The following is a 24,960-nucleotide window of genomic DNA, read 5'->3' as shown; positions in this document are numbered from 1 at the left end:
AACATAAAATAGAAAGTTGTCTTACCTCTGCAGATGGGAACTGGAAAATCCCATGATGCTGTATTGACAGAATTGGCTATGCAGGTTAGTTGAGGATGACCATCCAGAATATAGCCAGTCACACAGCTGTATCGGATTTTATCACCAACATCAAATCGAGTGCCATATAAGACACCTTTGGGTGGAACACCTGGATTCCCACAAGAGCTACTTTGTAACTCTAAAAATTAAAGAAAAAAAGAGAAAAGTGGATTTAGGGAAGATTCATACTAAATGGATAATTTGGCTTTATTAAGCTTATTTTTTATCTTATTATTTGAGGAATTAAGATTTGAAGAAAACATCCCTCACCATACTCATTATCTTTTTTGTCTCTAGAGGTTGGATCAATGACACTTTCTTATAATTATTAATATACATACATTCATGTATGAAAGTCAATCATATCACATTTGGAGAGAAGATACATTGATATTCATTGAAATTTATTTGACAAATAACATGTTTTCAAATTTCTTTATATTTTAGAGGAAACTGATTTCTCAAATATTATGCCAGACAAAATAAGTTTAATCACTTTATATGACAATAAAACTGGTCTGCTTGAAGATCTCCAGGTACAACATTTCATTTTCCCTCTCTATGTATTTTTATAACTGTAGCAGCAAGCACCCCAAGCGTCCTCAGGGTCGCTGCCAACACAAGTTCTTGGATCCAATCAACATCTGGGTTTCAACATCTGGGCTTTCCAAAGTTTCATCTGATCAAATCACACAACACTTCTCAAAGTGAGCCCCAAAACAAAGCCTCACATCAGGGCTTATATAGCCTTCTCCTGGCTCAGAGAATGTAACAACTTTCTTGACCCACTGGCCAATCACAAAGTATCTACTGAAAAACAAGCCTCCCACCCCAGGCTCCAGGTGCACTTTAGCCTAGGGGCAGGGAAGATCTTCAAAATTTACATTCCCATAACAGTAACCTGTTCTCAATGCCTAGACTGCTTTCTCTTCTTACTTCTTCCTTTTAGGAATCCTTAGTTTCAATTAAAGCTCAGCTTAAGTGATAATGGTTTCTGAGGGTTTCAGCTATTATTACTTCTCCTATCCATACCACCAATCTGAAATTACTGCACATATGTCCATATATATGTAATATATATATACACACACACATACACACATACACATATTTTTATATGTATACATATTACTCTGTCAGTAAGCTTCTTGAGATCAGGGACTGTTTTAATTTTCACTTTTGTATCCACACCCTAGCACAGTGTCTGGCATACAAAACCTGCTTAATAAATGTTTCTGGATTTTCTTTTAAGAGGAAAAGAATTTGAGTATGGGCACAAAGGTCTATGTGTCTGTTGATCAAGTAGCAATTAAGGTAAGTCAAATTAAATTTTAAAGACACCACCAGAACATTAGCCAGCAGTGTTTTTGTCTAAGGTAGCCAGGTGATGCAGTGAATAGATCCTTGGACCTAGAGCAAAGAAAACAGAATGCTCTTCCTCCTCAGCCCTGTTCTTGGCTTCCTTTAAGTACCATTTAAAAATTCCATCTTTTACAGGAAGCATTCCCTAACCTCTAGTAATTCTAAAGTAAATTCTAAAGGCAATTAATGTAAAATAAGAAAGAAATATCATCAGGGAAGCTCATTTGACCTTGTCATACATATACATAGTAATATTCACATCTGCAAATATATTTAATACTAATATCTTTGGGTTAATAAATAGTAAAGATTAAATTCACATAAAAATCAAGAAATTGCAAGAAATTGCAATTAGTGACATGAAAATCAATCTAGCAATAAAAGACATAACTGAGGTCAAGAGAGCAATTTTTATGTTTTTATGGAATTGAATATCCAAGAAGAAAAAAAAAAGATGCATTAAAACTAATTTCGGAAAGAACTATTCAAAAAAGGTAAAAAAGTGAAAATATCCAAATAATTGCTTAGAGTAGATTGAGTAGTTTCATTTGCATGAAAAAAGAAGTGCTCTCCAGAAAAAGGACCTGAGGCAAGAAAGAAATTTCCCACATTTCTTTGAATAATAAGACCTAAAGGGGCTTTAAGAGAATACATAATATATTGCCCTGCCTTCAGGCTGTCCCATACTGCTAAACTAGTTAGACAGATAATTTGTGCTGTTTTTAAAATCAATTCAAGGGAAATCTTTTCATAATGTGTCTGGTTCTCACTCTCCAGAAATGGCTGCTATTGCTTTTTTTTTCTCCCTTATTCCATTTTTTATGGAAGTTGGAAACATCTACTCATCATTCTCTACATAGTAAACTGAAAGACAGCTATGAGGCTAAATTATTTATTTCTTTAGCCTTTATACATAGGTGCTATTTTCTAACCCTTTGGAATCTTTTACTTTGTGTCACTTCTGGGATCTCAGTCCAAGTTGCCCATGATCATATATAGGGGGAGAGGAGAGAAGTTATATTATAATTTGACAACCTTTAAGCAAAATGGAAAAATTAGACTTCACAGTTCTCATGAGCTTCATTCTTTTTTTTATCAAATCAATTTATTAGTCTTCCTTTTTTTTTATTATTTTCCAAATACTATATTACTGGACTATATGAGGGAAAACAAATAAACAAAAAGAAATTTTTATTAGTTTGTTAATAAACCAATCCCATTTGACTATTTCCAAATGACTACAATGTACATTTTCACAAGTGTGCAATTTGAAATATATAAACATTTGAACAATTGAAAACAACATTGATAGAATAGTTGATAAAATGGAAGTGAGGGAATATTGTAACAAGAAAAAATAGATTATAAACAAGCTAAAGAATGTAATGATAAGCAATTAAGATAAGGGAATTACCTAATGAGCTTGCTCAACCACAATCAATTTGTTTTGAACAGTCATGAACAACTGGGAAATAGAAAATTGTGACCATTATTCCAGTTATGTCATATTGGCAGTCTTTATTCTTCACTACAATATTTTCCTGGAAACAGCATGAGCTAGGCAGGATGACAAAATAAATGGATCATTTCTTTATTGTATAACCACTTTTTCTGCATTGTGTAACCATTGTATAGCCTGCAGTTAACATTCCACCACCAGGTGGCAGTCCATCTTAAGCAGAAGAAGAGTTAAAAAGCAAGATTTGACAATAAAAAAAAATAAAAAGAGAAGAGGGGAATAATGATATGTATATTGTGGAAAAATGAGGGTAAGGTGAAGAGAAGGTAATTTGTGCGTATGTAGAATTGGTCAGAGGAATGTTTTCTTTTTATCAAACAATTAACAATCTCCAGAAGAGGAGGGCAGCAAAATGGTGCAATGGATGGAGTACCTGGACTAGAGTTAGAAAAATTCAACTTCCTGAGTTCAAATCTGGCCTCAGATACTTACCCAGCTGTGTGACCCTGGGCAAGTCAGGTAACCCTGTTTGCCTCAGTTTCCTCATCTGCAAAATGAGCTAGAGAAGGAAATGGCAAATCATTCCAGTATCTTTGCCATGGAAACCCTAACTGGGGTCATGAAGAATTGGACATGACTGAAAAAAAATTGAAGAACAACAATATAGGGGCAGGACATACAAAGAATCACTTGAGTGAGGGTTGTGTGACATGGTAGATTACCAGCATTTACTTCTTTTATGAAATGCAACTTTGGTCTCAAGGCTTGTATACTTGACCAAAAGGAATAGTAAGGAGAAATGAAAGAATTTGAGGTAAATTTGGGGAAGGAAATAGATTGATAGATGGATAGATGGATAGATAGATAGATAGATAGATAGATAATAAAGATCTCTGTAATGATAGAGAAAAAAATCTTTCTATCTACAGAGAATAGTTTTCAATTTTCTTACAGTTTTCAGCATTCTTCCATACTTAAGATATCTCATTGGTCATAGTTAAACTTCATGTGTATTTTAACACAAGGGAATTTCAAAAGAAATAAGAGGAATACTCAGAAAATATTAGGAATAACAAGACAAAGTGATAAAAAGCTATATTTGTACACATGGACTGATTTTATGAGATGAGAAAATTAACAATTTGAAGTTTCTTAGATTCTCAGTTCTTAATTCTGAGTGGAACCTAAGAAGTAGAGATGGGTAGTAGGGGAATTAGATCAGTTCTGCCTCTAACCAGAGGTGGGGAAATTATATCTTCTTCCCATACCTGTTTTTATATGGCTGTGAGCTATTTTTTTTTTTACTTTTTAGTTGTATTTTAAAATATAAAAACCATTCTTATGAAAGGCTGTGGACAATAATTGCTAGCCTCCAATAAATTGATTTCCTTTTTGAAATTCTTAATTTGTGCAATAGCTAGTTATATACTCTGAACATTCTGGGATAGACAACCTTGAACCCATCAACTATCTCCTTATACTTTTGAATGTTTCATTTATTAGAAAGTTCATCCTTAAACTGAGCCAAAAATCTGGCTCCTTACGACTTCTACCCATTGGTCTCACTTTTTGCTTTCTTACTGGGAGACCACAGAACAATATGAATCCTTCTGCTATATGGCTATCCTTTATTTATTCACTTATTGAAGATAGCTGTCACGTTCTTCCTTGGAAGATTCTTGATCCTCATCCTTACTGACATTTATGTAGTTATTTTCAAGTTTGTAAAGCATGTTATATATCATCATAGTAGGATGGAAAGAGCATTAGCTTTCAAGTTCCAGGACCTGAATTTAATTTTCTACTACTTTTGGGGCAGCTAGGTGGTGAAGTGAATAGAGCACTGGCCCTGGAGTCAGGAGAAACTGAGTTCAAATGCAACCTCAGATACAACATAAAAACTAGCCTTGTGACCTTGGACAAGTCATTTAACCCTAATTGACCTCCAAAAAGAAAAAAAAAATTTTCTATTACTTTTACATGTGTGGACCAGTCTTTCCTGAGCCTCAGCTTCCTAACCCAATTCCAACTCTAATGTTGAAGACCCTTCAAGCTGTAGATCTACGATCCTCCTATGATTTCTTCTGAGCCCTACAACAACCCTTGAGGGTAGGCAATTGAGAGAAATGATTATTTCTCTCTCATATTAATAATCAATTATTGAATTAGGACCAGGATTTTTTTCAGAAGAGTGTAGGTTGGTTGGTCTTTGTAGGACATTGCTGATAATGATATTGAATTAATTTTCTCCTCAATTTTGTTCAGACCCCACCCAGATAGGGAAGTCCATTTTGCTCTACCCAAGTCTGAGTAGGGAAAAAGTCTTTGATTAGATTGCCCAATGCTGGGAAAGTTAAAAGTACATGGCAATCAAAGTCATATCCTCCAGTCCCTCATTAGAATAAGTCCACTTCTTATTGTAATATTAATTCTTTTCATTAGTTATTAATCAATCAGATTTGATTGCCACCCTCAGGAACATGCACTCTTTCCAAGGGCATGTAAATTTTGTGCTCACCTCCATGATGCACCTTTGTCATTCAAGAATGTCACCGAGCCTTTTCATTGGTAATATACTAGTATTATTAATAAAATTATTAATTATCCGAAAACTATTTCTCTCAAACTTTTTAAGTATCATACAACGAAGGCATTTTGGTCCCCATTTTATAGAGGAATAAATTGAGACCCAGACAAGTTAAATTACATGGGTTGACATTGTGTACATTTCAGGAGAGGCAGATGTAAATGTTATAAAGGAATATGGAGGCATTTAGAGACAGGTGAGTGGCCCAGTTGAATAGAGTGTTGAACTTGGGGTCATGAATACCTGAGTTCAAGTCCTTCTGCAGACATTTACTAGTTGTATGTCTCTTGGCAAGCCCCTTAACCTCTCTCACCTTTAATTATCTGTAAAATGGGAATAATAATCTCATTTATCTCAGAGCATGGTTGTAACGATCAACTGAGATAATAGATGTAAAGTGCTTTGTAAACCTTAAAGAACTAGGCATAAATACTAGATGATACAGGAAAGATAATATCTTTATATATGTCATGTTTCATTTTACCAGAACATACCCATTTGAAATGTCCAGGCTTCGTAGTGCATTCAGGATTGAGCCAAGAAGGCATGCTAGGGTTCAATAAGAAGATCTATACATGAATAGGGGTAGGAATATGAGAATGAATCTACAATGACAGTATGGTGAATACTGGATAGAGAGAGGTCAGCATAAAACCTAGAGAGATTACTAAAGATTGCAGGAGCTAAGTCAAATAGGAATATTTGACATTTACATAACATATACTTGGAATGCTCTCTGCTTTAATTACTGACCTCCCTGACTTTGTTTAATTCCCAACCAAAATTTCACCTTCTACAAAAAGCCTTTCCCAATCCCTCTTAATTCCATTATCTTTCTTCAGTTAATTATTTCCCATTGTTATTTAGGTAATTTATCTTGACCATAGTTTGTTCCATACACATGTGTATATATACACATACACATGTACATGTACACATACCTATACATACATATATATGAAATGTTTGCATGTTGTCTCCCCCATTAGATTGAAAGCTCCTTGAGAGCAAACACTGTCTTTTATATCTTTTTGTATCCCCAGTGCTTAGCACAGTGTCTGGCACGTAGTAGGTACTCAATAAATGTTTATTGATTGATTCATTGTGTACATTATTTCATGGTAGTCTGACATTATTTAATGAGAGGTCCTACAGCATTATTATGCCCATTTTGCAAATGAGAAAACGGAGGCTAAGGGTAATTAAGAACAGCTCAAGGTCATGCAAAATATTTGATTCAGGTCTTCCTTATTTTAAGTGCAAGGCACTGTTTTCTTTGTAGGAAGGATGAAATATTTTTCTTTTCCCCTTCTCTCCCTGTTTAACCCAGTGAAAAAGCTATTCAAAAATTCCTGGTTAAGACTAATTGCTTCCTGACCCTGGACAGATGATGAGTAGATCCCCCAAAATTCAAGCCCTGTTATAAAAAAAATCACATTATCCTCCACACCCCCAGTAATGGGCACAGGTAAAGTGAGAGGGAAAAAAAAAAGGGTGGGGGAGGGAAGGAGAAGGACCTGGAGCATCAGAGAAGAGGAGAGAGAAGGGATTGAGGGGAGGGAAGAGACAGGGAAGATGAGGAGAATGAAGAAGATTGCCATGGATAGGTTAAAAATCTTTCTAATCAATATTGATGTGTAATAAAAAATAAAGCATAGATTATGAAAAGAAACCTACTTTTAAAGATGATAATGAGACTGTCAATGGGTAGAAGTGAAATTTTTTATATAGTTGGAAATATTTAGACTTATTCAATTCCTGGACTACTTTACCAGTCATTTTTTTCAGTAGTCAATGTATCAAACATGAAATATACATATATAAACATATTTAATAATGATACTAAAATATAATTATACTGTTATTAGTTTATAATTAGCATTTCTTCCATTGATTAGATCCTTTATCGATCAATAACTGACATAATTTTGAATACCATTATTATTTTCTTTGGAATTCACCCTTATTGCAATAGAAGTAAAAAAAAAAGACAAGTAATGGTACAACAAAGGAAAATAAAAACATATGGACCCCTTCAAAGTTCTTGGTCATCTTTTAGATTCCTGACCCTTTTTTGAGCTTCCTGCCCCCACCTCCCACCCTTACCTTTTTAGCCCTGATTATAATTTTCTAATTCATGAGCAATTAATGAGTGGAAAATGTGACTGCATTTGGTTGTTCTTTTTTTTCTATCTTATATGCCCTGACTGACAAATATATTATCTCTTGCACCATAAAGAATTAATTCCTTGGCACTTGAAAAGAGAATTAACTGCATGGATGCTTTTTACTTGTAAGTGACATGTTCTCAGTGTGCCAGGGGCAGCAATATTCCTTCTTCCAACTAGTCAGAAGAATAGTTCCAAGATTCTATCTGTGAGGAGGTAGGTGGTTAAATGGATAGTGCTGGGTATCAAAGCAGGAAAATCAATTCAGATCTGGCCTCAGACACTCACTAGATGCATTATCCTGGACAAGTAATTTAACCTCTCTCCACCTCAGTTTTCACATTAAAAAAAAGAGGGATAATGATGGCATTTATTGTTAGGAAGTGTAATGGGAATGCAAATTTGGAAGATCTTCCCTGCCCCTAGGCTAAAGTGCACCTGGAGCCTGGGGTGGGAGGCTTGTTTTTAAGTAGATATTTTTTGATTGGCCAGTGGGTCAATAAGGTTGTTACATTCTCTGAGCCAAGAGAAGGCTATATAAGCCCTGATGTGAGGCTTTGTTTTGGGGGCTCACTTTGAGAAGTGTTCTATGATTTGATATGGATTCTGGGAAGCCATTGTCCGGAGCACCCCCCCCCCTTTGAAAAACCCAGATGTTGAAACCCAGATGTTGATTGGGGTATGGATGTAATAGCTGGACTGTTTGGAAAGCTGTCTACTTGATCTGTTTCTGTCTTGATAATTCTGCCTGTATACTTTGAAGTTCCGGGTGCTGACCTTTTTCCCCTGACCAAGGTAAACGATATATGTCTGACTGATTAAAGTAAGCTTGTTAACCCATTTTGAGTAGCTTTCCTTTATCAAAGCAGATCCAAGAACCTGTGTGAGCAGCAACCCTGAGAATGCTTGGGGTGCTTGCCGCCACAGGAAGACACTAGTTGTAAGTATTGCAAAATGTTTTGCAGACCTCAAAGTACTGTGTTGTGCTGTTCAATTGTTTTCTATCTTGTCTGACTCATTTGGGGTTTTCTTGGCACAGATAATGGAGTGGTTTGCCATTTCCTTCTGCAACTTATTTCACAGATGAGAAAACTATGACAAACCGGGTGAAATGACTTGCCCAGGGTCACACAGCTGAGGCTAGAATCCAACTCAGGAAAATTAGTGTTCCTAACTCCAGGCCAGACACTCTATCCATTGTGTTATCTAGCTGCCCAAAGACCTATATAGACACTAGCAATTATTATTTGAAAGACTATCAAGGTGAAAGAAAGATGTTTTAAATTCAAGATCACAAATACTTGGAATTAGTAATACTGGTACCTTGGAATGTCTGATCTACCTCCACAAGCTATGAGAGAAAGCTCAGATTCTTGATTCTAGAAATATAGGGTCAATCTAAGTTCAAGTCAGCTATACTGACTTTTTAGACCTACTCTCCTGCACACTGATCAACAAAAAAGTTTCAAACTACAAAGTAGAGAACAAATAATAAAAATGAAAAATTCCTCATAGCTTTAAAATGTTTGTAGGATATAGCTATTTGGGGTCTCATTTTTATTGTCTTTTGAAAGATGTTAATAATTTCATTTTTTTTAGCATTGAAATGTGCACAAGTTAATTTTAAACCAAACTATCTCCTATCCTTCTTAAAAGTTTACAACAAAATAGAATATTAAGAATTTAACTTTGGAATATAGTGTCCATAACATAAACAAGGGGCAATTATAAAGGAATCAATTTTCTGAGTTATATATCAAGTTATTAACTATTATCCCTTGGTCCTATTCTCAGGATTGTATTTGAATAAATTTGAATCAAAATGACGAACTTTGCTAGCACTTACCCTTAAGTTCAATTTTAGCCAGTCTTTCATATTGTCACTATCAAATAAAATGTTAATTAAATGAATTAAATGTATGTCCACTCAAATAAAACAGTATATTTGCCTTTAAATACTATGGTTTGTCATACATTTACTAACCATAAGCTCCTCTATTTAACATAATAATAACACCTTGTGTTTATATAGCACATTCTAGTCTTCAAGGCTTACACATACCTTATTTTACTTTATCTTTATAATACCTTAAAAAGCAGAGTTTAGGGGTGGCCAGGTGGCTCAGCAAGTAAGAGCACCAGCCCCAGAGTCGGGATGATCTGGGATCGAATCCAGGCTCAGACACTTAGCACCCACCCAGAAACACCTGGCCCTGTAACCTTGAGCAAGTTACTTAACCCCAATTGCTTAAAAAAAAAAAGTAGAGTTTATTATTATTTTTTTTTAGATTTTTCTTTTTGCTTTTTGGAGGGGAGAAGGTAGGGTAATTGGGATTAAGTGACTTGCCCAAGGTCACACAGCTAGTTTTGTGTTAAGTGTCTGAGGTCATATTTGAACTCAGGTCCTCCTGACTCCAGGGTGGGTTCTTTATTCACTTTGCCACCTAGCTGCCCCAGTAGAGTTTATTATTGATGAGGTATAGGGTCTGGGAGGCCCCTGGAGCTCTCCTTGAGTCCTTGAGATACAGGCTCTGGGAATCCCCCTTGGACTCTGATTAAATTGTCCCATTTGATGAGGCATTTGCATGAGGCCATAAGCCTTACTAGACTTTCCACCCTTGAGCCTCTCAAAGTGTCTATCTACCCTTGAACTGGCCTGGCCCACCATTGTCTGTGGTCTCCAGGTGGCCTCAGTGACTTCCCACCCTTAATCACTCATTGACCTCATTAACTCCTCCTGAAGACCCTCCCAAACTCCTCCCCAAGACCACTTCTAGATTCCTCCCACAACCTTTTGTATATAAGACCCCATCCTGTCTTCATGTTTGTGAGAGCACCATAGAACAGTGAGAGCACTATAGAATGACCTAGCACAGGACCGACCTAGCACTAGACTTACTCTGTGCCTGATCCAAGTGAACTTTTAATAAACTTTACTTTTCTTTGGCTGAGAGAAGACTTGAGTCGAATTCATCTGGCAGGACCCGGCATGTTGGTATTTTGGGGTCTTCAGAGAAACCCTAACCCCTTAATGGGTAACCTTTTCAATTATTACCATTTTATAAATGTGGAAAATAAAACTCAGATAGGTCAAGTGCTTTGTCTAATTTTATGTGACTGACCATGGACTAAATCCTATATTTTCAAACTACTACTCATGTGTTTTTTTTTTTTGCTAGGATATTCATTATCTATATTCTTGACCTTTCTTATACATTTCCAAGTATACACACACACACACACACACACACACATTCTGTTTTCAAAGGACAGAATCCATGAATACACATTTTAAAAATTACATCTGATCAAAGGACTGATTGCAAAGTAGATCATTTGAAGTGGTGGATAAGAATTGAAGAATGAGGAATATAATGTGAAAAATAGTCAATATGTTGATTTGCTTTTTTATTTGTTGAAAGAAAGGGTTCTATAGGCAAATTGAATGAATCTTTGAGAAGTCACAGTGATGTATAAAACATTAACAAAACACTTATTTTATTAAATACAAATGAAATAGCATTAATAATAGCATTTTAATAGATAAATGAATAATGGACTAATAAATAAAAGTAGAATAGTAATATTAGCTATCATCTATAAGTACTAGCTATTATTACAATTATTCCATTTGTATTTAACAAATGCTTTAAGGCTTTCAAAGGCTTATTTGATTCTCACAAAACCTTTGGGAGGCAGATGTTATTATCACTCTTTTACAGATAAGGAAAATGAGGTTGAGGCAGGTTGTGATTTGTTCAGATGATTAAGCTAGTAAGTATCTGACTGTAAATTTGAACTCAGGTCTTCCTGACTCTAGAGACAGTGCTCTCTGTATTATGCCATCTTCAAATTTCAAATGTAATTTAAATTCTTAAGCAAGCAAATATCCCTCTAATGGACACCTTTCTCAGCAAGGCTTGAAGGGTAAAAAGGTCAGAAGTTATATAGAGTTTTTACTGGAAGTACAGAGGCTTTAAATAGATAATAATATTAAACCAAATTTATCTCCAAAAACCCAATTCAATCGACTTGATAATTGCATTTGAATAGTTCTAAAAGGAGGCAATATTTTTTTTTGCAAAATAGTGAGAAAGTTTTGATAAAACCGACAAATCTTAAATAAATTGGATGCAAGGATTAGCAAAACTAAAATGAGATAAACACAAAAAGATTCAAGTGATGAAAAGTGATCTTGCTGAGATGTCAAGGATTCTTTAAAACATCATAAAAGTCCATAAGATATAAAATTAAAACTAAAGTTATTTTCTAGCTTTCAGCAACTTAATCACAATATCATATTTCCCACATGACTAAAACAACCCAGAGGATGTAACAACTAGTTTTTTCCACTCAGTATCTTAAGATCTCAAAGCACTTCACCAACAATGTCATGTGAGACCATGGCTGGAGTGTTGGAATGACAAACAGGATCATCTCAGTTTCAATCCTGCCTATTACATTTATTGGCTATGTGATTATATAAATAAATCCCAACTTGTTCGGTTTTGTACATAAAATCAATATAAATATAATACTTCTAGTTCCACTATCATAGTTAGTTGTCAGTATAAAACAAAGTAATGCATGTAACATGCTTTGCAAAATTTAAAGCACTTTTTAAAGGACAGTTAATAGTATTCTCATAGCTTCACATTCATAGGTAGTAGACAGGTAGAACAGAAGGTATGCTAGTTATGAAGTAAGAACCCAGGTTCAAATTTTACTCTATAACTTCTTACCCATGGGATCTTAGGCAAGCCAACTCTACTCCTTTGATTCTAAGTTTCTCATTTGTAAAATGATGGTGTTGGAATATATGATTTTCAAGTTACATTCCATTCGAGATATATGAAATTACATTATCACCCAGAATTCTGAATTACCCTTAGAAAAAGGGGAGAAAGTATGAATCTAGGTTCAAATCATAGCTCTGCAATTTCTTGTCTGTATATCATTGGACATAGACCTCCTGGTTTTCCCATGAACAAGACACTTCTTCATATCTTGCCTTCAGGCATTTTCTCCAACTGTCCTCCATGCCTGGGACTCTCTCCCTCCTTCCCTCAGACTACTAAATTCCCTAGCTTCCTTTAAGTCTCAACTAAAATCCTGCCTTCTACAGGCAGCCTTCCCCACACCAATCCCTCTTAATTACAGTGCCCTCCCTCTTTTAATTATTTCCTGTTTATCCTGCATAGAACATGCTTTGTATATATTTGCTTGCATGCTGTTTCCTTTATTGGATTGTAAACTCCATGAGGGCAGGGGTTGTCTTTTGCCTTTTTTTCTAAACCCAATACTTAGCACAGTGGTTGACACATTTAATAAATGTCAATGGATTTCATTTCTCTGGTCCTAAATTTCCTAAGTTGTAAAACAATGGGGTTGGACTATATCACTTCTGAGTCCTCCTTCCAGCTAGAAATCATGTAATTGTATATTAGAGCTGGAAAGGACCTCAAAGATTCATCAAGTCCAATTCCTTTGTTTTCAAGAGCCACAGTGGAGAAGATATTTACTCAAACTCACAGAAGGAATGAAGAGAGAGAGCCATACATATTTGAAGAAATCAATACAGCGGATGACCTGATTCTTCTAAAAATTGTTTTTTGTTGTGTTGTTTTTGTTGTTACTCAGCAGGTCTTCCTCTCTACTCTGACAGTACATTATCATTATTATTATTTTTTTAAGTTTCCAAGTGCATGACTCTTCTAAGAAGGCCAGCCAGTGGATATAACCAGAGACCTTAGGGAAAGAAACAAATCTGAACACTGGGTTGTTTTTTTGCCTTGTGAATGCCATCTTGGAGCTCCAGGCAACTTTTCAGAACCAGCTTAAATTTTGTACTCAGTTGAGGAGAACTCCCTATGGGGGGAAAGATGTCACTTACTTTAGAAGGGCATGTCAGGGCAAATCTAGAAACTTTCAAATAATCTGCCTGTGAAAATTACAATTTTGTATCTTTTAGAAGAGCTTCACTCGTTCAATTATATTCATGAAACAAATGAACAAAAAATATATTTCTTGGGTTTAGAGGGAAAAATGTATTTAGGACCTAAATTATTCTTGTTGTTTCAGAGATAGAAAGAATATTAGGGATCATTTAGTCTAGGATTTCTGAACCTTTTATTGTGTCATGGATCTGTTTCTATGAACACCTCAGAATAATTGTTCTTAAAGGCATAAAATACAATATCAATTATTTTAAATACATTTGTCAAAATATTAAAAGAAAAAATAGAAATAAGTTCACAGATACCACATTAAGAACACCTGATCTAGCCTAATCCCAAATAACTTTATCCTGACCTTATTAATCATTCATTAGGGGAGGTGTTATTTAGTACCCAGACAACTACAGCAGCAAATGAGAATAATGTAATGAATAGCAAGGTTTCACTGTCCTATTGAGGCGTTATTTTTATCCATCTTTTTCTCCCTTTTTATTTGTCCTGTACCCTAGTTCAGATACTCATCACCCCTCACTTGGAATATTGCATTACTCTCCTTTTTGTATCCCTTACTCCAGTTTTCCCCTCTTCCATTCCATCTTTTTTTTTAAAAGCAACCGGGATTAAGTAACTTGCTCAAGGTTACATGGCCAGTTATTTCTGGGTGTGGTGCTGAGTATCTGAGCCGGGGATTCAATCTCCAGGTCATCCTGACACTGGAGCTGGTGCTCTTACTCGCTGTGCTACCTGGCCGACCCTCTTCCATTCCATCTTGCACACACTTGCTAAACTGGAAGTTATGAAATACAAATCTGACCGGGCCATTCCTCTACTATGAAGTCTTCAGATTTTCCCTGTTGTCTCTAGGATAAAATACAGAATCAGTCAGAATTTATTTTTTTTCCACAAACTGCATTCCACTTTCTCATATTATTTCTCTTTTTACCCTCTCCATATCATTCAAATTGACCCACTAACTGTCACCCATACTCAGTTTTCCATTTCCTGAATCTCTGCTTTTAATGTAAAGTGGTCTTTACATTAATTAAATTCCCTCCTTACTTCTTCCTCAGAAAACCCTTAGCTTCCTTCAAAGAACAATTTGGGTGCAGACTTCAAAATAATTTCTTTTCCTGTTCCCCCAGTTTTCAGAATTATCTTACCTGCTGAAATTACTTTATATTAATTCACAGACACATACAGGCACACACTACCCTTACCAATGCAGTTCATTCAGCAAGTTTTCTGAAATTTAAAGGAGTAGAATTGCTTGTTGTTGCTATTGAATTGCATCCAACTCTTTGTGACCTCATTTGGTGTTTTCTTGGCAAAGATATCAGAGTGGTTTGCCATTTCCTTCTCCAGTTCATTTTACAGACGAAAAAAAACTGAGACAAACAAGATCAAGTGAATTGCCCAGGGTCACACAGCTAAATATCTGAGGTCTAACTTGAACTCAGGTGTTCCTGACTCTAGGACTAGCATTCTATCCACTGAGCCACCTAACTGGCTAACTAGGGAGTTATTTGGTATTAGTAACAAGTCATGAGACTTTTCTCAACTCACATAGCCAGTTTGTATCAGAGTTAGAACATGAACACACATCTTTCTGGTTTTGAAGTCAGCTCTCTATCCACTATGCCACACAAATTCTCACTTCACATATATTTTGTGGTTTTTTTGTGTGTGTTGATGCTGTATCTTCAAAGAAAAGATGTATGGTTCCTGAGGTCAGATGTTTGATGTTTGACTTTGTGTTCCCTAACTCATCCAGTCTTGGGCAGAAAACTAATTTTTACATAATAAGTTCTTAATAAATGTTAGTTCTGGGGCAGCTAAGTGGAGCAGTGAATAGAGCATGGGCCCTGAAGTCAGGAGGGCTTGGGTTCGGATATGGCCTCAGACATTTAACACAAAAAAATAGCTGTGTGACCTTGGGCAAGTCACTTAACCCCAATTGCCCTCCAAAAAAAGCAAAAAAAATGTTAGTTCTACTGAATTGAATTGATGCACACTGAGAAGTTTTAAATTTGGTCATAGGACAAAGTAATAAATGGTAGTTTTTTTTAAAATCTACATTATAAAGAATAGGAAAAAAAAGAAATATAGGAAAGGTAAGAGAATCTTGTCATCAAAGAATCACAGGACTGGGATTCCTTTTTCTAACAAGTACTTGATAAATAATTTAACTCAGACCATAATAGGTAATTAACACAACTCTTAGACTACACAGAACTGAGAGCTAGCTTTGATAAGAAAAAGTGATTAACATTGCCTCCTGGAGATATTCACTACTTGAGATTAGAACTGTTTTTCAAAGCTTAGACACTTTGGAACTAAGTGATTTTTTAAAAAGTCTATGTATGTAGTTCCTATATTCAATTTATTAGCCAACAGTACAACTATATGTCTCTATATCATATTTTCTTATGTCTTGCTTCAAATAATGTTTTCATATCATTTTAATATCTCAACATTTATAGCATTATGTTAGAATCATACAATCTTAGATTAAGAAGGGACTCGAGACCACCTACTTGAAAAAAAAATTTAATTTTTCAAAATGCCCAAGAGCTCAACAAGTTTCTGCTTAAATATCTTCATTCTGAATGTTCTTTTCTATAAACAAAGTTTTGTTTTGTTTTATTTCTATAAAAAACCAAAATGCTGACTACTGAAGGAATTCAAGTTTTAGGAGGGAAATTTATTTCTTGACCTATATACCAAAGTGTCACCATCAAGTTAACTACCCCAAATTGTATATACAAACTATCTAGAAGTAACATCTCTGGATGGTATGTGTTGTTCTTTTAACTAACTGATAGCTGATTAATATAAAAAATCAAATATTATCAACAAAGCCCAACCTCCTATTTGACTTTTCCATCACTGTTACAGAACTGAAGATCTACAGCATTGCTTATAAACCTCCTTAGAACTTTACTTTACCTTTAGTTAGCAATACCAGATGGTGACTAAAGTACCATAGCAGGTACAGAAGTTTAGGCTGTCCACAGATATGGATAAACTAAGAAATTCTTAGATACATGAATTCATACATATCAGTGCTTAATATTAAGGAACATGTATAATAACAAAACAGGAATGTTGCATAACTCTTGAAAATAATACCTGGAAAGCTATGAGATACATTGATAACATCTATATAAAATGTCATACTAAATGTCATCATTTAATAGTAGGCCTTATTATCATTCCCTTAGATATCTATATTAAACATTAAACAACTAAAGAAGATTTGATAATGGTCGTGAAAATTAAACACAATTTCTAATATTGCTTTTTGGGGGGGGCAAAAACATTTCTGAAAAAAACATAGTATAGGTGTTTTTAAAGTGTTTACATACCACATGCAAGGAAAAGGTGTGATGAAAATATGAAAAAAAAGCTCTTATGATCAAATGAACATAACTGAATCCTAGAAATAATGTCATAGCTGTCAGAGTATCATCTCCTCAAAAGGAATAAAAAGTCAGAAAGGTGGCATATCAGATGTAATCCTCACTTTGAAGTTTCCAAAAGTGGAATAATGCTGCAGCTGGTATGACAGCATATGATAGCTTGATTTAGAATATTAGATGCATGAAAAGCCTGTCCTATGACAGAATTGGGACACAGATCTGCAGTAGGAATGGAGAGAGAAGAAATCCATTTAAACTCAAGCAGTAAAGGTATACCAACATATTCAGGTAGAATCTATTTACTTACATATGCAGACAACTAAACAATATACAAACACTGACGAGAAAAAAAGAACACTCACTCTTCAGTGCCAATAAATCAATCAGCAAAAAGTTATTGGGCATCTTTGTGGGTATAGAACAATTCTGGGTGCTGAGAGACATACAAAGAAGTATAGGACCCATTCCTTCAATCAAGTGAGTAATCTACAATCTGGTCAAGCAAATGATATTTGTAGGATGACCATAAAATAAACTAATTTCTTTATTAGCATTACTCTCATTATCCTACAGCCATAACTCTATATTAATAACAGATCAAATGCATATTCAGAAACATATTCTCATTTGAGGTAACAACGAGGTAGGCACCATTTTGCCTTCATAGCTAACAAATGTCCAAAATATTATCAGGGCCCAGGTTTTTCTGATTCTATGTTCAATGTGCTGCACACTATACCACAATGCTTCCACATATATTTGAAGAATTGATAACACAAGGAGAAGTATGAATAGTGACAATTGAGTGTGGAAAGTAATATGTTCTATAGACATTTAGAGATAAGAACACTATGAATTGGAATAATCAAGGAAGGTTTGATGAAGAAGATTATATTTGGATTTAGCCCCTCAGAGCTCAATGTAAGTCAATAGGGTGACATGAAAACTAGAAATGCTGATGCAAATTTGGACTACTTTAAGAGAATTAAAGTCTAGAGAAGTGTCAAATTCACTGCCTAGCATGTGCACAACAAAATCCATGAGTACCTGAACCAGAATAATTGAGAAATGTTTAACAAAATAAATAAAAATACTATGAAACTTAGATAATGTTATTCATCATTTCACAAGTTAATACTTGGCTAATAGGGATCTGTTCCTATTTGAATCTGCTACCACTGGTGCAGAGGACTAAGTAGGTGATAGGCCCATCACACTCTGTCCTGGTTAGTCCACATCTGGAATATTACATTAATTTCTGGGCATTATAATTTAGGAAGGATATTAGTAAACTAGAGAGTAAACAGAGGAGAAAAACAAGAGTTGTAAATGTTCATGTAAGGTTGGGCTAAAGAAAACACTGATGTTTGCCTAAGAGATGTGCATGACAGCTTTCTGCAAGCATGTGAATAGATATTATATGAATGAGGGATTAGAACTGTTCTGGTTGGACTTAGAGAGAAAAACTAAGGGCAATGAGTGGAAGCCAAAAAGAGACAAATTTAGACTCAGGTCAAAAAAAATTCCTAAAAATCAAAGCTATCTCCAAATAGAATAGACTGTCTGGGGAGGTGGAGTTTCTTTTTTTTTTTTGAATGGCAAACTATCCTGTATGAGGTAGAAATTTTTTTTTTCTGGTATAGGTAGGTCTATATGGAAACTAAGGTTTCCTCTGACTCTCAAACTCCTTGAATTTGCTATTTAATACTTTGAGAATGGTTCAATACTTTGAACAGGAGTTATATGAAGACTAATTATGTAAGGGAAAACAAAGAGGATAAAATATGCAAGGAAGTTTGTTGTTGTTGTTTTTGATAGTGTGATACAATAGAGGACTGCTATCTTTGGAGCTGGAAAAAACTAGTTTCAATTCTCATCTCAGATGCTGGTTATATGACCCCAGGCATGAGTTCATTAAATTAGTTAGTTAACTAAACTTCTCTGGGTCTTAATTTTCTCATCTGTAAAATGAGGGGTTTGGACTCAATGACTTCTAAGGTTCTCTCCAAATGCTAAATCTAAATTTAATCTCAGGAATTCCTAATTATAAGGAAGCCAAATCATTTGAAGTGTTGAGAATTATTTAGAACTATAATTGGATGATAAGGAATTCAATATAGCAACTGGGGAAAGAAGGGAAAGGAGTGGGTGGCAGAATCAAGTGCCAAGATATCATGGCAGTGAGAAATGAAAGAATAAAAAAATGAAAAAAAAAAAGAATTGGGTATAGCACTTCAAGAGCTATAATGTAGACACAACTATTCTCATTTTGCAGAAGAAGAAACTGACATTTAGAAAGTTTAAGTTCCTTAGAGGTGATCTAATGGTAACTTAGTTGCTAATTGTCATAAAAAAACTTTTGAATCTGGTCTTCCTGATTCTGAGCCTTGCACTATTATCCCAAATCCCTTATTATTACAAAATTATATTGGAAAAACCATACCCTAAAATCTTGAAGGCAGCAGCTAGAAGAATTCAAAGGAAATATAAAAACTGACAGACTTTCTAATGAAAAGGAAATAATATTGATCTGCTGCCAAACACAGACACATATAATAGTAATTGATTATTTATTTAATGACTCCACTAGGCTAGCTCCTGTTTGAAATACAGAAAAACCATGGCTTTTCCACTAAGAAACATGCACATGAAAAGACTCATAGCAAAAGTGAATTAATTTAATACATCAGATTTCCATTTATTTGCCCTTCTACCCAAACTACAGCCCATTTAACATTGGCAAATGTTTCTACACAATGCCTTTACATTTTCATTTGGTTCATTTACCTTCACTGAAGCTTTCCAATTTAGGATGGATTTCACCATTTTCAGCACTGATACCTACTAATCATGCTAACCAGTTTTGTTGCTGGTTCTAGCTCATGGTATAACACAATAGGCATTACTTCACAAGAGCTATGGAAAACTAATTGAAAGCAATTATGACAATTATCTCTCTGCTCAATTGTGTGCACTGGAGTCTTCCTTCATCTAATACTGGCAGAATGCAGACAGCTTTCTCAGATGTGACCTTAGCCAACTGCATTTAGGGATGTGTTCAGTGAACATGCATACTTCTGATTAAAATTAATAGAAGTTCTGCATGAATTGAGTGGAGACTGTAGTTATTAGGATTGTAATGTGAATATAAGTGAGAATTAAGTACCCTTGGACTTTCTCGCTTTAATTAAGTAGCCTAAACACTTTTAATCAAGCATTTAATTAAATTTAACAGGAAGTGCATTGTGTGCTAATTACCATTGATTATTAATAATATGCTTATTTATGCATGCAAACTATATAATGACATATATCTCAAAACTATTTCAGAATGACAATAACTGAATTCTGAATAATGGAACCATTAATGAAATGGATTCTTACAGCATAAAAACCAACCACAAAAATTAAACTATGTTAAGTGCAGAGACCCTAAAGGAAATAAGACCAGCCTACAAAGAAGGAAAGGCTAAGGCAGAAAAAAAAGGCTAAGTTATGCATGATTCCTCCTTTCTATCTCCTTTTTGTCTGGTTTTTGTGAGTGCCTAGTAAAGTGTCATACCTTAGTAGATTCTGTTTTCCAGTTGTTTGAATGTGGGTTTGGTAACATAAGGAAATAAAAATGGAAGGCTACACAGACACTTAAAGGATTTTTCATACCACACTCATCTTGCTTTTAAATATCAAGGCTTGTCTACATATTCAGGAGAGTAACATACGCAGCATTGGAAAGAATGCTCAAGATCTTACTAGGGAGGTCTTTCAATGCTAGACTAAAGGATTTAGACTTTACTTGGTAGCAATGGAGAGTTACTGAAAGTTTTTTGACATGAAAGTGCCATAATCAATACTGTTCAATGAAAGTCACAGAATCTCAGTGGTAGAAGGTAGGATTTGCTATGCTTGGGCAAAAATACCTACTACAACTCATTTGGTCAAAAGTTATTCAGATTTTGCTTGAAGACCTCAAGTCTATGTGTAGGGGTAAAGAGAGGAGAAGTGTTACTGTTACCTTAGGAAGCAGCCCATTCCAATCTTGGATAGCTATAATTATATTAGCAAATATGTTTTTTTTTTTTTTTACATCAAACCTAGATTTCTCTTTTTAACAACTTTTACCTAATTTTCTTATTTCTGTGTTTTTTTTTTGTGGCTAAGCAGCCTAAGTTTAATCACAAATCCATATGATAGTCCTTAAATTTTTTGAAAACAACTCTTGAGAATCTTTACCTCTCACTCTCAGCTCTTGTCAGGTTCTAGCCTTCTCTTTCTTCAGTAAAACTTTCTGAAATGTTTAACCAGTCCTCATAGAGTATCCTGCTTTCCCTCCATGGTGAAGTGCCTCTAAACTCTCTATTGACAGGACATCCACATTTTAGGAAAGGTGGTAATAGTGAATGAGATCAACTGAAGCTGATAACCTATGAGAAGCTATTGCAGTAGTATAATTTTAAATTAGTTAAAAATGGAAACAGCATGGATTAGATGGGAAACCTATTCTAGAGGTAGAACTGTTACTACTACTATCCTTGGTACATGGCTAATTCACAGTCAACATTTTCTGTCCCTTTTGAGGCAGAAGACCCAGGTTTAAATGTCTCCAATGCTTATAACCTGTATGACCTTGGGCAAGTCATTTGACATCCATAAACTTCTGTTGCTTCACTCTAAAATAAGGAGATGGTCTAGATGGCCTCTAAGAACTTTTCCCACTGTATAATCTATGATCTTTATGGAGCATGCTCTTTTCATTGGTCCCTTCTTTTATGTACCAATTTATATTATTTTGTTAAAAAAAAAAAAGGAAAGAAAGAAATACAGACATTTTTGAAAAACCTTCTGTCTTGTCTAGCTACTGCCCTATTTCTTCTTTTTTTTCCTTGCTGACAAATTGCTCAAACAAAAGGGTTCTATGGACAAGCTAGCAAAATGCCAGCTTTGGCTGAGAACAGACTAAGGCCCACTGGAGGGAGCCAGGTTTTAACATAGGAAATGTCACCTCTCTTTTGTTTACTTAAGTTTCCTGCTTTGTTTAGAAACCAGCTTCCCTATGAACCCCTAAGGTATTTGGTTTAACACTCTCTAGCTGTCAGAGCAAAGGAGGCAGGCTTGGATTGTTGTATAAAATCATTGATTGTAATTTGGAGACTGGAGGGTCTTAAGTAGAACCTCCTGTGTCACCCATACCTCTTTCAGGAACGTGTTGAAGCAGTTCCTTTGTCCTTGCATGGCACTTCTTCATATGCCTTTAATGCACTGTCTGAATTCTATCTTGTATTACAGTCATTCATATGCATGTCACATCCCTTATCAGATTGTGGGTATCTCAATGGCAGGGAAAAGGTCTTATTCATGCATCTGGCAAACATAAAGAATTGCATGTCCCTGTCGTGAAATGCAATGACATCATGAAATACTGGGATGCTACTTCTCATAATGTCAATTCTCTCTTCCTCCTCTCCAACTCCTCAGTTCTCAGGAGTGTGGTTAAGGAAACTTGAATAATGAAATGTAATGATAGAATGTTTCTGAAGCCTCACAGGATTTGTTAGGAAATGCAAAGTACTATTCCTTAATGTTACTTGTAAAGCCCAAGGAGATTAAATGATTTGTCCAAGATCATAGATGTCATAAGTAGACAAGGAATCAGAATTTCAGGCCAAGCATTCTGATTCCAAATCTAGTGCTCTTAAAAAAAAAATTGGTCTTAGCTATATCCTTCTACATAAGTGAAATACAGTTAACCATTTTCTAGTGTATTAGAAAAAAGTGCAGATGAGCACAGAATTTCATTGAGACTCATTTATCATTGAGAAATGGTTACAAGGAATATCTTTTTCTTTTTTACATTTTAATTTTCTCCATATCGATTTGATTTGGAGGCCTGTAGGTAAGGCAGCTAGGCTGGGCCTGGAGTCAGAAAGATATGAGTTCAAATCTTGCCTCAGACACTTACTAGTTGTTTGGCCCTGGATAAATCACTTAATCCTGTTTGCCTCAATTTCTTCTAGGCTGGAGGAGGAAATAGCAAACAATTTTAGTACCTTTGTAAAAAAACAAAAAACAAATAGGTTCACAAAGTGTCAGATATGACCGAAATGACCAAAGAAAAACAAGGTAGTGTAGTGGTTAGAGTATTAGCACTGGAGTCGTAAACCACTGAGTTCAAATATTATCAGAGGTACTTTTTAGATGACCCTGAAAAACTTATTAGCAAAATGGGGATAATCACAGTATCTGCCTTAAAGTTTTATTGTGAGGATCAAATAAAACAACTCACATAGAGCACTTTGCAAATGTTAAAGCACAATATAAATAAATACTAGTTATTATTTCACCAGTGTGAGTAATGTATCTGAGGACCAAAATCCCAACCCCATCTATGCTTTCATTGACAAGTTCAGAAGTGACTTTTCTGAAGTCACCATCTGATGGAAGATTGACAAGCAGAAAGCTTCTCCAAACTTGGATGAAACTGGTCCTTGGATGATAGACACCAGATATACTAAATCTTTCAAGACTGATTGAACCTACCATCACATGGGCCTCAGTGGCACAGCTTTGGAGAATCAAGGTCACACTTGCATAGTTCTGTGTTATTATGAAGTAAAGTATCTGAGTAAAATTTTAATGGAAGTTTAATTGGAGGTTTATATTTCATATCACATCTTTGAGATTACATCCTCTGTAACTTTAGGAAAATCACATTCTCCAGAGACCGCAGTTTCTTCATTTTTAAAATGAAAGGAAAAATGGCCTCTGAGGTCCCTTCCAATTTCATATATATGATCCTATATCCAAAAAAATGAGTCCCGTTCAAATTTAAATCTATTCAATTTTGTTCTACTTTCCAAGATAACCGGAAAACAGTTTGATTTATTCACATGAAGAGCAGATGTTAATTCTTCACCCAGAACATTCTGAAGTGATAATCATAATACATGTGTATGCATGGCAATATAAATATATGATATATAAACAAGAAATTACAAATGAGGAACAGAATAAAGGATGCTATCAAATAAATATAAGTGAAAAAGATGAACAGCTTGTCTCCTTAAGGTGAGGGACAAACATACACTAGTTCCTAAGTTTTGATATTCTCCTTATGAGACTGAGAAAAAGAGAAGAAAGAACATACAAAGTTGAGTAGATCTGCCAGGCTGTGGTGAACACAGGGTATGGATAAGAGTAACACAAGATGAACAAAAAAGGATGGCTGTTTTTTGGAGGAAATATCCATAGTGATGGTTATCACAAATCCATCTGAGTATTTGAGAATATTGAGTTTTGTTAAGAAACCTTTATCTTAGGTATTTTGATCCTAGTTGTTTTAAAAAGAAAAACAACAATCTTCTCTCTCCACAAACCCACAAATACATGCTGACATATGAAACCAGAAGATTGAGTATACCTAATTTTCCCTTTATGTTGAGAGATAGAGACAGAAATGGAGAGGGAGAAGGAGGAGGGAAGGAGGGAGGGAAAGAGAAAGAGAGAGTATGAGAGACAGACACAGACAGAAAGACACACACAGAGAGAGAGAGAGAGAGAGAGAGAGAGAGAGAGAGAGAGAGAGAGAGAGAGAGAGAGAGAGAGAGAGAGAGAGAACGAACATCATTAATCATGTGGATGGTATCAGTATTGCTGTTAAATGAGCTCATACTAACGGTCGAGGAAATTTCAGAATCCTTTTGTAGCCTAATCTTGCCATCATTCAACAAGCAACATCAGTCACCTTCATTCTATATAAGTTAAGGAATTATAGGCTCATAAACTTAGTACTTGAAGTAAACTAAAAGACCATTGAGTGCAAATCTCTGAATTTACAGATGAGGAATGTAAGGACCAGCAATGTTAAATGACATGCTCAAGAGTTTCACTGCCGGCAAATGTGTGTGTGTGTGTGTGTGTGTGTGTGTGTGTG

The 24,960-nt window shown here is 35.2% G+C and overlaps 1 protein-coding gene across 2 annotated transcripts in view; it reads right to left on the bottom strand.

The window, feature by feature from the left end:
- Nucleotides 1–24,960, bottom strand: part of LOC138156092 (CUB and sushi domain-containing protein 3-like) — a 638,148-nt gene that overhangs the window by 199,308 nt on the left and 413,880 nt on the right. For both annotated transcript variants that reach the window (XM_069081324.1, XM_069081325.1), the window contains exon 4: nucleotides 26–220. In XM_069081324.1, coding sequence (XP_068937425.1) covers nucleotides 26–220 — 195 coding nt within the window. The remainder of the gene's footprint in view (nucleotides 1–25; nucleotides 221–24,960) is intronic.

The sequence above is a fragment of the Petaurus breviceps genome, unplaced genomic scaffold (genome assembly GCF_028583685.1).
Source record: "Petaurus breviceps papuanus isolate PSGF00001 unplaced genomic scaffold, PetGlider_PUasm1.0 98, whole genome shotgun sequence".
NCBI lineage: Eukaryota > Metazoa > Chordata > Mammalia > Diprotodontia > Petauridae > Petaurus > Petaurus breviceps.
The sequence above is the reverse complement of the archived record's forward strand: the minus strand, read 5'-3'. Positions and strand labels throughout refer to the sequence as shown.